At 35.8% G+C, this 15,915-nt stretch overlaps 1 protein-coding gene across 1 annotated transcript in view; it reads right to left on the bottom strand.

The window, feature by feature from the left end:
* Positions 1-6,102: 6,102 nt before the first annotated feature.
* Eps-15 (Epidermal growth factor receptor pathway substrate 15) overlaps positions 6,103-15,915 on the bottom strand; it is a 34,895-nt gene continuing 25,082 nt past the window's right edge. Inside the window, exons 10-17 of the mRNA XM_090110972.1 lie at positions 15,455-15,634; positions 14,914-15,003; positions 13,910-14,107; positions 13,119-13,274; positions 11,855-11,998; positions 11,319-11,408; positions 10,542-10,754; positions 6,103-7,342 (exon numbers count right to left, since the gene is read on the bottom strand). Coding sequence (XP_089967098.1) covers positions 6,572-7,342; positions 10,542-10,754; positions 11,319-11,408; positions 11,855-11,998; positions 13,119-13,274; positions 13,910-14,107; positions 14,914-15,003; positions 15,455-15,634 — 1,842 coding nt within the window. The 3' untranslated portion in view covers positions 6,103-6,571. The remainder of the gene's footprint in view (positions 7,343-10,541; positions 10,755-11,318; positions 11,409-11,854; positions 11,999-13,118; positions 13,275-13,909; positions 14,108-14,913; positions 15,004-15,454; positions 15,635-15,915) is intronic.

Raw genomic sequence — 15,915 nt, 5'->3', positions numbered from 1 at the left:
ATTAATAATCCACTAAAGTACTTAGAAAATTTATAAACGCGTGCGAGCAATAAACAGATAGACGGTATCGATAATTAATAATATTTCTCTTTAAATTTGTGTCTAATCTAATAAGGCAAACATGATTTTACATGAATACCTACCTACATTCGGTTCTGCACACGTAGCAGAGTATTTCCAAGTATTAGAGATAATGTGTTTATTAAATAAAAAAGAAAATTGAAAATAATTAATAAGCATAATTTCAAGATTTTGTATTTATTTATTTATTTACTTGGAGCACAAACAGCTTATACAAACAAGATATATATTGTAGCAGTTAGGATAAATACATAAAGCCAATTAAAGGTTCTCACGTATAGAGACGTACTCACGTAGGTATGTCACGTATATTCACGTACTGAAAGATTTTTTTTGCTTTTGTTTCAAAAATCTTCAGGCCATGTGCAACATTGTTGGAGCTGTGATTATTGTATCACTTAGGTAAGTATCCCCTATTTCATCCATCTATTCAACAGGACTTAGGTATTTCTTACAGATGATAAGTTTAAAAAGTTTTCTTTACTATTTTCTGCCAATTAAATAACAACCTAAGTTTTGATACTAAGAAAACAGTATTTGCTGGCAAAATATCACAGTTATGTTGGTACTATGCAATTATGTGTTATATGTATTTAAAATCGTAATATTGTAAAACGGGAATCGAACCCGCATCGTTCGCTATAGTATAATTATGGCTTATGTTCAGCTTCTTATAAAATATTGCAAATACTTCTTATGATTTCCAGGATAAAACCTTATTCCCTTTCTCAGGTCTCAAGCTATCTGTATGGAATTTGTCATTCAAATCGTTTCAGGGGTTAAAGCGTGAAAAATAGATAGACAGACAGTTATTTTCGCATTTATAATATTACTTATGATGTAATAGGACTGACTTTTCACTTTGTAGTAACTATATTTCTACATAGTATATTCTGTAAGTTTTATTGTGAACTAGCTTACCGCCCGCGGCTTCGCCCGCTTTGTCTAAAACCTAATAAATTATTATATACTAAAACCTTCCTCTTGAATCACTCTATCTATTAAAAAAACCGCATCAAAATCCGTTGCGTAGTTTTAAAGATTTAAGCATACAAAGGGACATAGGGACAGAGAAAGCGACTTTGTTTTATACTATGTACTTATGTAGTGATATATTACTCTCTCGTAGAATCCTAAAGGTAGTAAGGGTATAAATAAAACAAAGGTGTATTCAGTATGCTTCCCTTTTATTTTATGAGGAAATATTTTCATATTAATATAATAGAGGTACAGTACAGTGCCATACAACTTGTGATACGCTGGAACCTATCTCGCTGACCGGCTTTCTTCAAACATACAAAAATTAACAAAACTCAGTTATCAAAAAAATGTTCAATTTCAATCATTCAAGCTATAGTTGTCGCCCTCGTCGCTTTAAAGCTATCGTTTCAAGTACAAACCGAGCTGTCAGCACAACTATAGCTTAAATTGACGTCTCTAGGTTACAATGACATTTATCAATTATGTTGCCATAAATAATCTAACAAACGTCTTATAAAATTCCACAATGAGCCTACGTTAAAGTGCATCTAATTCTACCCACAATCGATACATAACATTTACTTGGTCGTGACAACGTTACAGAAATATAAAACAATGATTACGGAAGATATTCGCTTATCGGCAACACAGACACAATGGTAGAAATTGATACATTTTTGTAGTAGCAACACATCATATAGGATAGAAAGCGATGGCCCACATCTCGCCAACGCGTACGATATAAACAGGCTTCAACATGTCTACACTACTTACATTCACAACTTCTTAAAAACTTTCAACTATACGACATAGTACGAATTATTTGTACCCACATCGATATCATTTATGCTAGATGCAAAAAAGTAAGTAACATGTAACTTTATTTGTATATAATCATGATATGGTAGTAAATTACACATGATTTTATGATCTCGTTAGCACACTATAAGTCAATCATATTATAATAATCGTAATGAGCATTGCATTACAATTATTGTATACATATAAGTGTCCATATTACGAACATAGCAGTACCTACATTTACAAGTGTATCAGCATGATCCAACAAAATATAAATATTATAAAACTTTAAACGAATATACAACACAATAATTTAACATCATAGTTTGTTGAAGGAAGGACATTAATTCAAAATATAATGAAATTTAACAACGGATGTTTACACTAACTAGATAACTAGCAATATAACCATCTACACACAACGCTATATTTCAAATACGATCTGTTTTAATTACGCATGATATGAAGTGATTGTACTTAAGGATAATCCGCCTAAACTAAGATGGATAACGTTTTAAACAGAAATCGTTAAAATTCAAATCAGCAATGGTATGCCATAAATCTTTAACAAAAACAGATTATCAAAACAATTTGCGCATACGCATTGCATTATTATAAATATGATCTATACGAAACTGCAAAATTACTTCGCATGATGAATAAAATATGATGCCTGACAATATTCTATGCAAATATATAATGGACACGTTCCTTTTGTAATTTATAGCATTTGATTAACATAAATGTGATTCATAATTTACGAACATTCATTTTGTACTGTGCCGATTGTTAATTTTAAATCACTTTAATAAAAAATCTATGGGACAGTTTTTAATCTCGTCTAAATACAAATCATCTGCTAAAAGCTATTCAGATATGATTAATGAACAATTTCTACTAAATACTACTATTTGGACTTTTTTACACTGGCAACTATATACAGGGTGTCCCACTGTTGGTATACTAAGCTCAAAGGAGCCTAGGAAGTTATAGTTTTGCATACGCTGAGTACGTAAAAAATAATTAAAAAATTCCAGATGCATTTTTTTTTTCAAATAGATGAATTCTTAAAACTCTATGTGTACACCCATAACAAGCGAGCCGCCCAACTTTGCCACCAGCACGTGAGCTATCGTTTAAGATTATGTTTTCATAGATAAAATGCTCATATTAGAGAAGCGTTATATGCCGGCTGCGCGAAGCTAGAGAAGAAAACATGGATTTTCAGGAAAAATTTTAGACGTAATTTTTTTTTAAAGTATTTTTTACGTGATCAGTGTATGCAAAACTACAAGTTCCTTCGCGCTTAGTATACCAAGAGCGGGACACCCTGTATAGAAGATAGCACATAATTTTAGCTAATAAAATATTTCATATCAACGGCAAACAAATTGATGACTAATGAATCTAAATACTCACATTACGTAAAATATTTAATTTTGAACAATAATAAAACCACGTAACAATAATTTAACATGTTTCGTTGCACTTATTAGATACATTGAATAAACTGTAAAGAAGTAAACATATACATAGTACCAAATAATTACTTTACTTTGAATATAATACTTGTAAATATTACTAAAGGCAGATAATAATATGTAATATTTATGAAAATATGTGAATTAAAAATTGATGACTTGCACGTGTCCTTATACTCATGAGAGGACTAAAATTCTTTATAAAAATCGATATTGTCGGTAAATATTGAGCTAAGCGTAACTTTTTACCATAAAGGAGGTAGGCTAAGGCGCGCGGTTGAAATAAAAATACAATAGAACAAAAACAAAATACTTACATTAAGAGAAGCGTAGAGAAGGCACAATCAAATATTGTGGAAGCCAAATTTTTAGGCATTTTCGCAGTAATAAGAACACAGTAATTAAAGCACGTTATTTATTTTTTTTACTAACATCACAACATTTGTGATACTTTAGATTTATGGCAACAATGCTCAGGAGAAATAGAGTTTTTAAATTGAGCAGCCATTTGTTATTTTTCAGTTAATTAAATTATTGGGACATTTAAAATTAATGTAATATGAAATAAGTGGTCAAGTGGATAAGTTCCGCGAATCGTCATATTGAACTTAATCCGAACATCACATTTTTATTTAAACTCATATAAAATGACAAGAAAACATGATAAAAAAATAAATTGTATTTTATTATTTACTTCCATTGAAGTATTTGGAAAATTACAAAAATAATAAATTGTTTACTTATGTCTGATTATTATCAATTATAAAATTACGTAAATGTATATCATGTGTGTAAGGGAGAAGACAATATAAAAATGGGTAAAAGAAAAACCATGGAAAATGTAATGTACGGACACCTTAGCGTTTCCTTTATTTATATTAAATCAAATTTATTTATAGCTTTAAATACACATATACACGTCAACGTTGAGAAATAATATATTATTCGCTATCATTGAAAAGATACATTATTTTGTTAACAGACAAGGATCGATCGGGCTACGCGGACCGTTATATTGTTACCCTATTCAAAAAATAACATAAATTGACATAATTTATAACTCGACCGTCATAAATCTTATATTAGAACATAATTTAAGCGATAATTCGATTTTTAAATACTGGCAATACTAAATTAAAGTTGCGTCCGCGCAGTCCGAATACAAACAACAGCGCCTAAGAAAGAGATAACAACATTAGGATAATACCCATAAACACGTTGGTATTTAATAGTTACAAGTTTACAATTAACCTAACCACTAGGCTTGCGGAGACACAATAGGGTTGCCAACGTGGAATTTGGTAGCTTTTAGTAGTATTTTTTTTTTTTAATTTTTGGTAGTTTTTGGTAGTCATGTCTCAGCAAGCGTGCAACACTAGTATATAGTTATTGTACCAGACGACTTACGGCCCGTGCGCACATAAGCGTGTAAATCTACATAGCTATCAAGCTAACTACCATTCTGGTAAGAAAGTTTAACATTAAACATAGTGAACGCATAAGTATTCAATATTTTATTATCTATTATCCACAGCTTATAATTAGCAAGAGTATTAACGATTACATATTGGGAGACTCGACATTTACAACGGCATATAAATGTTACGGGAAGGCGTATGAGTTAAAAGTGTGGTTGGGGGCCATTATCTGTCTCTTTCTATCATGCAAAAACTGTCCTATACTGGAGCGAGAAACAGGCTTTCTCTCTCTTTCACTCAAATGTCAAACTGACTAAATTCCCAATAGCTTTACCCTTAATATTAATACATTTGATTATGAAATGAAAAATGAATCAATTTAATGAAAAAGTACAATGTGTTAACTATTGGATATGAGAATCGATCATTTTTTGTTTCTTGTTTAATATAATATTTAGCCCGCAGTTAAATACCAATATTATTTTAACACTTTAGGTGATATGTGTCCCAAACACAGAAATATTCTTCGATATCCAATAGTTTAAGATACAGTGGTGACATCCCGTTCACTCGCTATCATTTAGAAAGGGACAGCAAATCAATTGCTCAATTGCACCTCTTAGAATAAATAACCAATCTCGTATTTATTTGATTGTTCGGTGGTTATACAGTTTTCCATATCTTTGGGCGTTATAGGATTTCGTTTAGTAAGAAGCAGAATTTGTATACATTATTTAAGTATGTATTCTATTGCAAGCTTTAAGAGTACTGCATAAGGTTTAAAATTGATAAATTACAAAATGCAATCTCGTACTCATTCAAAAATAACACTTATGTAAACGAAATAAAGTCGATTTTGGACTATCCAAACTTGCAATAGAAGTACAACTTTTTTGCACCTTGTTTATAAGCAACTTTTGCACATTATTTTTTTAATAATATTATCAAATTACTTAAAAAATAATACGATAAAATAATATTCAACATCATACATTTAAAATGAATCAACAATCATACAATAAAATGCAATTATTCACACGCCGTATAGTTTTTCATAGTAACAGATAACAGATTATACTTATACATATTTAAAATTAAAGTGAATGAAAAAACTGACGAACTTCTGGAGTGTTCTATTACATGAAAAACTACACGGCGATCTATACTGAATTTATACAAATAATAATATTCTTTATATACAAAATAATTAATAATAATTAAAACTAGCGGAAAGTGAAACACAATTGAACGAATGCATATACTATAAATTGAGTTAAAACCAACAACGTTACTGGGTTAAAATGCAATGTTTTTCTTATTTGTAGAAATAAATTTAAGATTTGTATAATCTGTATGTATGCATTCGTTCATCAGTATCACCACCACAAAATAGCTACCTAACATAACGGTAATAATATAATATCAATAAATAAACATCGACACATACGACCGACGCGTAAATAAAATTATTAATCGGATACACTCTAGCTACATGGGTTGTACATAACAATTAGGCCTTAAGCAGAAATTTTTAATCCCGCCTATATTTTAACTCGGCAGTAAATAAATGCACACTGCCAAAGACGCCCAGAGACAAATTTAGGGATATGACTAGTGGTAATCCTACAGCTAAAGCCAATACTCTGGAATGATCGATCCGACATTGCGTCGAACAAAATGACAAATTCGTAAGGGAGGGACCCTGAGGCAAGACACGACACCGCAAGAACTCGAGAGAAGTTTTGCTGTGCTTTCGCCCGGTATCCCCTAGAGCCAGCCAGACCATTTGCCGCGGGCCCATCTCGAGGGTCACTTCTCTTGTTTGGAAAGAGCTAAAGCCAGCTGTAACTCGGCTTCCTCTTGCCGTCTTCTAGCTTCTGCTTCGTTTTCGAGCCGTTTAGATTCAGCGGCAGCCCAGGCCCATTGCTGTTCTTCAGATGGTAGGAACTCAACGCTTCGAGCTTCATTCGATTTTTTCTTATCTTTTTGCTTCGTCCGCCCGATCCCGCCTATCGTGTGTACGAGGGACTTTGCGTATTTCACCGGTTTCGGCGACTTTTCCTTCTTACTGGGCAGCGTGTTGGTCGGCCACGTTTCATTGAGGTTTTTGTTCGTATCTGTGCCCCATTCCGTCGCCCAGTTGTCAGTTTTGCTCGCCCAGTTGTCTGTCGTTTTGTTCGCCCAATTGTCTGTCTTCGAGTCTGTGTTTTTAGTGTCTGTGGCCCAAGCGTCTGGTTTGGATTGACTCGGTTTGTTCCACGCGTCGTCTGGCAGCCAGTTATCATTGGGCCAGGCAGCCCACGAGTCGTTATTATTTGTCGCTTTAGTGAAGGGATCGTAGGCGACGGGGGGCGCTGAAACTCGGCCGCTGATACGTTCCGGCTTCGAGAACGTTCCATTTAAATTGGAAGACGGGTTGAAGAAGTCATCTTTTTCAAAACCAGCCACAGATGTAGACCGGGCGAAGGGATCGCGCTTGGAATCCGTGACGTCAGCGAACGGGTCCTCTATATTGAACGGATCTTCGTATCTGTAGTCTTTGAAGGGGTCCTCCGTGAAGTCGAGCGGTTTGCGGTCGGTCTGGTCAACAAAGTGTGTGAGTGAGGGGGTGAGGTACGTGTGTGGGGGGTGGGGGGGTGTAAGGGGGGATAGAGGGGGGGTGAAGGGGTGTGGGGGGGGTTGTGTACGCACATGTCGCCGCCGCCGTCCGCTTAGCGCTGCAATGTGGGGACAAGCACACGAGCCGTGGTTAGCGAATGTTAGTGTGTGGTACGATGGTATGACGCACAAGATTGCGTATATCGTGACGTAAGATGGTAATTTTTGACGCTATATTTTATTACGCTGTATTTATTTTATAATTGTAATTTGACTAATAGTTATGTTCGGCCCTTCTACTACAGAAAGGCATAAAATATCTTTTAATTTAAAGACAGATTAAATGCTTTTAAATACTCAAATAATTGTCTAACTTTACTATAAAAAGAACAGTAATTTAGTATTATAAATATTTAAGATTCTATTCATAAACAAAAAAAAACTACATTTGAGTAAAATTATGCACTGTGAGACTGACAGTATTCTCATCATCTCAAAAAATGACAAGTTAATTGTTACGCTTCTCTAAAGTTTATACTTAACGTCACAATATACAGAAATATTGAAAAATATTTACAAAACACTGACAGAATTTATAAATTGTTATTGATAATAGTTTTAATATATGTATATAAATAAAAATAATATATAATAAAACAAAAAATAAATACATACAACTGGCAAGACAAATATAAAAAACAGCAAGCTCACGAAAAATACATGCACATATAAATGAAAACAAATGGCAAATCAAATGCTTGTCCCAACAAAGCTTGAAGCGCAGTCGAAAAAAAATCAAAAAATAACGTTTAAAATAAAAAAAATCTACAAATCATAAATCTAAGGCAACGTAAATAAAAACTACAATATAAAATCATGCGTATGTCGACATGTGTGCACACTAAAAACGAGAATGGCATTTAACACAACAGAGAAAGTAAATCGTGATATATAACGTATCCGGCTCGAAGGTCCAATGTTATATGCCGGAATAACCTAATCGATTCCTACTGATGTTTAAAATTTGAATGTTTGTATTTTTAGATGGAAATATATTAAATCCGATAAAATCTAAATTCATGATCGTTGGTTCCAAAAAACAGGTCAATTGTTTATCGCAGTTGAAACCTAAAGTTTGTATCGATAACTTACCTCTCGAATGTGTCAATCAGGTGCGCAACCTTGGTATTGAAATGGACAATAATTTGAAATTTGAAGCCCATGTTTTAAATGTTACTCGAAATTGCTTTTATCGTATTAAAGTTTTATACAAAATTCGTGATTTTTTAAGTGTAGATATGCGCATTCGCCTATGTGAAACTCTAGTCTTGTCCAAACTAAACTATGCTCTGGCAGTTTATGGTCCTTGTTTGCTTCAAAGAACACAACGTCTCCTTCAGAGAGTGCAAAATGCTTGTGCACGATATTGCTTTCAGATTCCTCCAAGAACACATATTTCACCATACCTAAACATGCATAACCTACTTAACATGAAAAACCGTCAAAAACTTTACTTTGCCAGTCTCCTTTTTGACGTTATTAAATTTAAAAAACCTTCTTATTTATATGATAAACTTTTATGGAGGACCTCCAAAGCCTCGAGTGAATGTAGGTCATGCACAAATATTTTTTCTGTGCCTAAATACAAAACAGCCGCCTTTAGAGGAAGTTTTAGATTTCTTGCTACGAAATGCTGGAATGATATCCCGCCTCCTATTCTAAATTCTCAATCAAGGGACACTTTTAAAAAGAAATTGAAAGCTTATTTTCTCGTTATTCAAAAACAGTCTACATAAATACCTATTGTTATTTTCTGTGTTTAATAATGTCTACTATAAACTATAATCTACTTTAGTCGGTTAAGTGGTTTAGGAGTCCAATGAGGACAAAAATAGTGACACGAGATTTATATATATTAAGATTAAATACTGTATTATTTATGTTGTGTAATAAGATGTATTTTTCTTTCTTTTTTTATGTGACTTCAAACTTTCAACCCTTATTTAAAAATGAATTTATGATAAGCATACGTCTTGTACTTATTTGCTTTATTTTTTTTATAATGTCACGCGCGTATTTCTACAATATTAATAAAAAATTTCGCGAAATTCTACAATTGGCTTATAATTTTACTTAAATGTTAACTTAATTTGATTTAGCGCTGCTTTTTCAATCCTTGGTTAAAACTTATTCGTCGAATAATGTATAAAACTACCATTTTAAAAACGTATTCTAATTGCCTGTATTTGGCAGTTTACGTGACATTTTAATATTATCGTGTAATACTTTATTGGACGGATAAGTTTTATCCAAGCATTGAAAAATCGGCCCTTACTTGTCTTTATCACTGGTAAATTATACCAATAGCAAAGTACATACAAAACGTATTATTTTTATAGGTTATTCCGACAATAACATTAAAAAAACCGTTTATTAAAGCACGTCGACTATCCATACAAATGCCATTCTCAACACCAAAGACGTGCATTATTCGAGCAAAGCTTTACGTACATTTAATTTTATTTTCTCTGCTGCGTTAAATTTAAAAATATAAAATAATAATTAGCTATAAAAATCATCCAAATCTATTGATAAAACGAGGCTTGAAGCTATTAAACATAATCTGAAAATAAATTCATATTAAATAAAATTCTGAATAAATAATAAGTATAAAATTTGATGCGACTTGAATTTTTTGAACTGTCCCTAATTTAAATGTGAATATTACAGAAGGATTATCTCAATTTATAAACTAAAAATGAATTTATACTTTTTATTTCTTTAATTAAACTATTTAGTCTAAACTGACTCGATTTCTAATACAAAAAAGAAAAATAATTTGACTAGGTACATACAAGGTTATACAGGGTGGAATTTTTACGACATATTATAAGAAAAATAATGTTATACACATCCTAAGTGTTCTGAGCCAATAAATATTAGTCATAATTGTACACTTTTTGATGAAATTCATAGAAAGATATTATATTTAATAAATATTTTACCATGACAAATTTTTGAAATTTAGTAATTATAACAACAAAATTGTTAAATAAATCTTTTTAATGTCTCAATCGACATACTATCTTCTACAGTAAAAAAAAAACATCGCCCTAAAAACTCCACCCTGTACACACACAAATCAAATCAAATCTTGATTTGATTCAATCAAAACACATACCTTATTCGGCGGATTGGGGCGCGGCGGCGCGGGCCGGGGAGGGGGGGTCTTGTGTCGCTTGTTGCTGTTGCCCATGTTGCTGTTGTTGCTGTTGTTGCTGTTGCTCATGTTGCTGTTGTTGCTCATGTTGGTCACGTTACTGATGTTGCCCGGGTTGCTCGCGTTGCGAGTTGGTGCGTGGAGAACCGCGAACGGATCGGATTCCCACGCGCCCTGGAATACGTAATTATAGTATGTAGTTTTCAAATTGCCAAGGGAATGAAATGTTTCTTGGTGTGTTAAAAGCCTATAATCACGATTTAGTTGCCGAACTATCTCGTGAAGTAATGTGACCACGTTAAAATAATGTAATCAAGTGTGATTTGACCACAAGTGATGTGAACACAAGTGATGTGACCATGTTTGATGTAATGTAATCAAGTGTGATTTGACCACGAGTGATGTGACCACGAGTGACTTGACCACGTGTTGCGTATACAGATCACAAGCTACCACGACCACGTGTGACGACGTCTGATGTAACCATGTACGATCTTAATACTATTTTAAAGGCGAAAGTTTGGATGTATGGATGTTTGTTACTCTTTCACGTAAAAACTACTGCACCGATTACTTACAATGAAATTTAACACACATATAGAGGGTAACTTGGATTAACACATAGGATAGGTTTTATCCCGGAAATCCCACGGGAACGGGAACTATGCGGGTTTTCCTTTGAAAACGCGGGCGAAGCCGCGGGCGGAAATCTAGTATATTATAATGATTATAACTCACATCATCGCTCTGTTTCTGCGTGTTGTCAGCGAAAGAGTCTCCGGCGAACGGATCTGCGTTCGACGAGAACGGATCGCTGCCGAAACCGTCCTGTAACATTACATTATTGTTAATAAGATTTTTTAAAAGAATAGATAAAATTCGATCGGAAGCGGAAGACGCGGGTTCGAATCCCACCTTGATCGAATTTTTTCTATTCTTTAAAAATGTCTCAATTATAAAGCATTTGAAGGCTATAAACCTTAAATCAAACATTATAATTATATTTTAAGTAATAGTGACCTACCACAACAGATACTAAATAATCTAGGCATTTTATCAACAGGCTGCAATCTCGCGATTTACACTATCAAATGGTAATAACTATATTACGGTGTCAAAAATTTTATTACTTCACTTTTATAGTACTTTTACAATTTTTGTCTGTCTGTCTGTTTGTTGCAGTTAATTTTTATTCTGATAGTTCATAAGATCACTCATTTTCGCGGGTGAAACCGTGGGATACAGCTAGTTATTGATAATCTATAATATAATACCTGCACAGGTTTAGCCCCAGCGGGGGCGAAGGGGTCGTTGGCGGCGGCCGCGGAGGCGAAGGCCGAGTCCTTGAATGGGTCCGAGCCGAAGCTCGCCGTGCCGTTCATTGTACTGAAGTCCGCTTTCGAGAATTCGTCCTCGTCCTGGAATATATTTTATTTTGAAAAATGGCACAACGATATGTGATTACATCCGTCTCGAAGGACCAGAATTTCTAACAGTCTACCATAACATTTCTGCTTTTAATCGTTTTCTGTCCAAGCACGCAACCGCTTGGCCAAAGCCAAAGATGGCGCGACAAGCGGAGCTGCGAATATAAATGTTAGGCCATTCTCCCATTGCGATATAATATCTTACATACATTGTACCGGTAGCGTAGTGTGCGAGCCTACATACAAATGTATGTGAGATACTCCGCGGCGACTAGTCTCCGAGACTTGCAGGATACTTGAATCGCCTGTGCGTATCGTAATGGGAGAATGGCCTTAGACAGTCTATGAAATATATCACAAGTACCTGCGACGCGGTGATTAATCTGGGCACCTCCTGTCTGCTTAGTACCGTTCTCGTCCTTCTAGTCGTGTTCTGGTTCGCATTACGAGACTAAAGCCGTTAAAGCGGCTCATTTGGCCGAGCCGTTCATTCGCCTGAGCATGCTCAAGTGGATACAAGGCTTAACACTTTGCAGCACCAAACTGAACACCTGCAGGTACCCACCTCGTCCGCTGATGGGGTCACGGACGAATTCTACCATACCCGTGGCCCCGTCGTTGGTGCGGCTTGACGGAACACAGTGGGGTTTTGGTCGGTAGGAATCCGACATAACCCACGGCCCCTTCCCCGGAGGCCGTGGGTATCTATGCAAGATTTCCCCACTTAAAAAAAAAAGACGGGTTGCACTCCGGGAGTGCCGGCAGAAGTGAAAACTTGATTATTAACGTTGAGCATGTTTGATATTTTGGAATGGTATCCGTCTTACGCTTTTTCGATCAGGTCACGTGTCCTGACGCGAGTTTAAGATTTTATACCCATTACAGAAAAAGTGCTCAACGCCGCTAAAGAAGTTTTCACTTCAAAAAAAAAAAGACGTGTGGCACTCGGGGACTGCCGCGGTAAAGCTATTGCATGCTATACCTTCAAGCCACACCTCCGCGCCCGTCGGAGTGGGGAGCGTGAGGTTTTTTCGTTACGGAATTTCTGGATTCGGTCCCCGCGCTCAAGGCCCGCGATAGAAGCTATGCAATAGCTTAAAAAGAAAGGTACCTCATCACCGCGCACCAGCTGCTGCAGGTGCTGGCGCGAGAACTGCGGCTGCAGGGTGAGCACGGCTGCAGCCCCAGCGCCGCCCGCCTCCAGCGCCTGCAGCGCCGCCGTCAGCGAGCGGTGCTGGTCCTCCAGGTGGCTCAGCTTTATGTTCATCTGGAACGACCAACGATATATTCCGATCATAAATTTATAAAGAATAGAAAAAATTGGTTGTCTGTAAAGTCGGTTTACGATCGAGATGTTTACGTGATAACGTCTTATTGGTGGCAGCGTTCGAGATGAGACGGGAGATCGGTCCGTCTCTCTCTCGTTATACCTGCGATCGCGCTCGTGAGGTTTTGGTGTGACACAAGTTTCTGAACATGTCACCCGACTAAAACGATTTTAAAAACGTTATCACGTTAATAAATAGTTATTTAAATAAATAACAACAAGTATGTATGCACTTGTAAGCATAATATTCCAACATCATTCAATCAACTGCTTGTTCATCCGTCAATCACACGTACAATACGACCCTTCGACCGCTGATTCCACAAATCATTAAAATTCAAAATCCCTCATCATAAACGTTCACGTTGCGTGCACGCTACGTTCGCGTTCCTTAAACGTGTTGGCGGCTGCACGTCTCAAAACTACCCCTGCCAAAATTCATTCAATATTCACTTACACACACACACACACACGATACCTGCTATCCTTTGTTCAGTATCCCTCTTCCTTCCATCACTAATTCCTCAACCTTCTCCCCTCCCTTTTCCCAACAAAATTACCCCATTTACTCTCACCTGACTAACAGCCAGCACGGTGCGTGCCAGCTGAGCAGCTAGGGCTTCGCCCTCCTCATTAGCGGCCTTCACCTCCTCCTGCAGACTCCGTTCGCGCTCTTTCAGCGTGTTGGCGGCAGCACGCCGCGCGGCCACTTCCGCTTCCGTTTCAGCGGCTGCCGCTTCCTGTGCGGACACTTGGCTGCGGAGTTTCTCCACCTGGATATTGATGAAATAAATAAATAAATAAATATTATAGGACATTATTACACAAATCGACCTAGTCCCACAGTAAGCTCAATTAAGGCTTGTGTTGTGGGTACTAGGCGACGATAAATATAATATTTAATAAATACATATATAGATAATAACACCCACGACCCAAGAACAAATAATTGAGTTCATCACACAAATATTTGCCCTGACCGGGGATCGAACCCGGGACCGTCGGCTCAGTAGGCAGTTACTTTACCACTGCGCCAACCTCGTAACATCAACATAAAATCATTAATTATTATTAAGTTTTTACTAACAAATGGATCTGCGTTATCCGAATATTATGCTAAATAAATGAATGAATGAATGAATGAATAAATTATTTGCGGATTTTATTGCGCAAATAATTTATTCTTCGCAAATATTTTATTTTTATTTTTATTGTTGATAGGGAAGCGCCAATCTCTCCTGATGTTAAGCGTAGATGTGGTCTAAGATGGAACGCGCTTCCCAAGAAGGTTCACTCTACGCTTGAAGACCCCCATATATAATTCAAACTTATCAATAATTATTATGTTAACGAATGAATCAAGTTTGCAGGGGTCAAATAAAGGTCAAATTAGCCATTTAAATGTTTCATTATAATATAATATGAAGAGCCAATCTCACGATTTCGATTGTAACAATCCTGTAATTTTCAAGATATACAAGATCAACACTTTTAGTTGGAATTAAATGCAAAAAAGTGATATTATCAAAGATTACAATGTATATTGGCAAAGTTAAAAATGTAAAAACAATTAACTTACTTGTGATTTCAAATCGTTCAACCTCTTTTGCGCCTCCCCTTTTTGATTTTCTAACTGTTTTAATGTTGCCGTTAATGTGTCCAATTCACTCTGCAAAAAATATTTTTAATTAATATGATTTTCACATAATATTTCAAGAATAACAAACCTCAAACCATCAGAAATATTAAACTACTTAAGTTTAATAAACTACCAGACTCTCTCTCAAAAATTGACCCAAGACAAACTCTGCTCATAGGGCTCATAGGGTCTGCAAAGGCAGAGTTTTGCAATAAACAATACAAGCTACTTTAAACATTACTGCCACAAAATAAAGTTTGAATTTCGATACATGTTTGGAGATTTTCGTAACCAATTACCTATGTGCCTAGTAGTATGTCAATGCTTGACATTTTTTTTTTCTGTTGTGTACCAAATTCAGAATAAAGCACAGTTACTTTCCATCTTAGCATTAGATCTGTAAAACAACGCAATGGATCTATGATAATATTTTATGGAGTGGATCTTGAGGAAGGTTTTCAACAAAATAAGCGAAGTTTACCTGCAAGCTATCCGCCTCGCCAGTCTTGGTGCTGAGCTCCCGCTCCCGGCTGGCCACTTCCGTCTCTAACGCGAGCCGTTCCCGCGCTAAAGATTCCACTTCCCGCGCGATCGCTTCCATTTCCGGTGTCGGTTGGGGCCCGAGAGAGATCGGTTCCGGTTTTGGCGGCGGTTGGGCGAGCTGTGGAAAATATATTTTAAAAATTAAATTCATAAAATTATTATTGTTTAGTTGCATAGATGTAAGTTGTGCTGTTTTGTTTTGTTGTGATTATTATTAAAAATAAATTTAAATATTAGAATGATTTTTTGATGTATATTGATGTAAATTGTATGTTTATTGATGTATAGAACTTGGTGCGCAGCCAGTGCCAGCGCACCAGCCACCAGGACACCAACAGCGACAAACAGCTGCTTTTTTATTCAACTTGACGCAAACTATATGCTTTCTACCAGACCGTG

Source organism: Colias eurytheme, chromosome 16, assembly GCF_061535395.1.
Source record: "Colias eurytheme isolate Ceu_HAF_F1 chromosome 16, ilColEury1 Martin Lab GWU primary, whole genome shotgun sequence".
NCBI classification, from domain to species: domain Eukaryota; kingdom Metazoa; phylum Arthropoda; class Insecta; order Lepidoptera; family Pieridae; genus Colias; species Colias eurytheme.
This window is presented reverse-complemented; position numbering and strand designations above follow the sequence as displayed.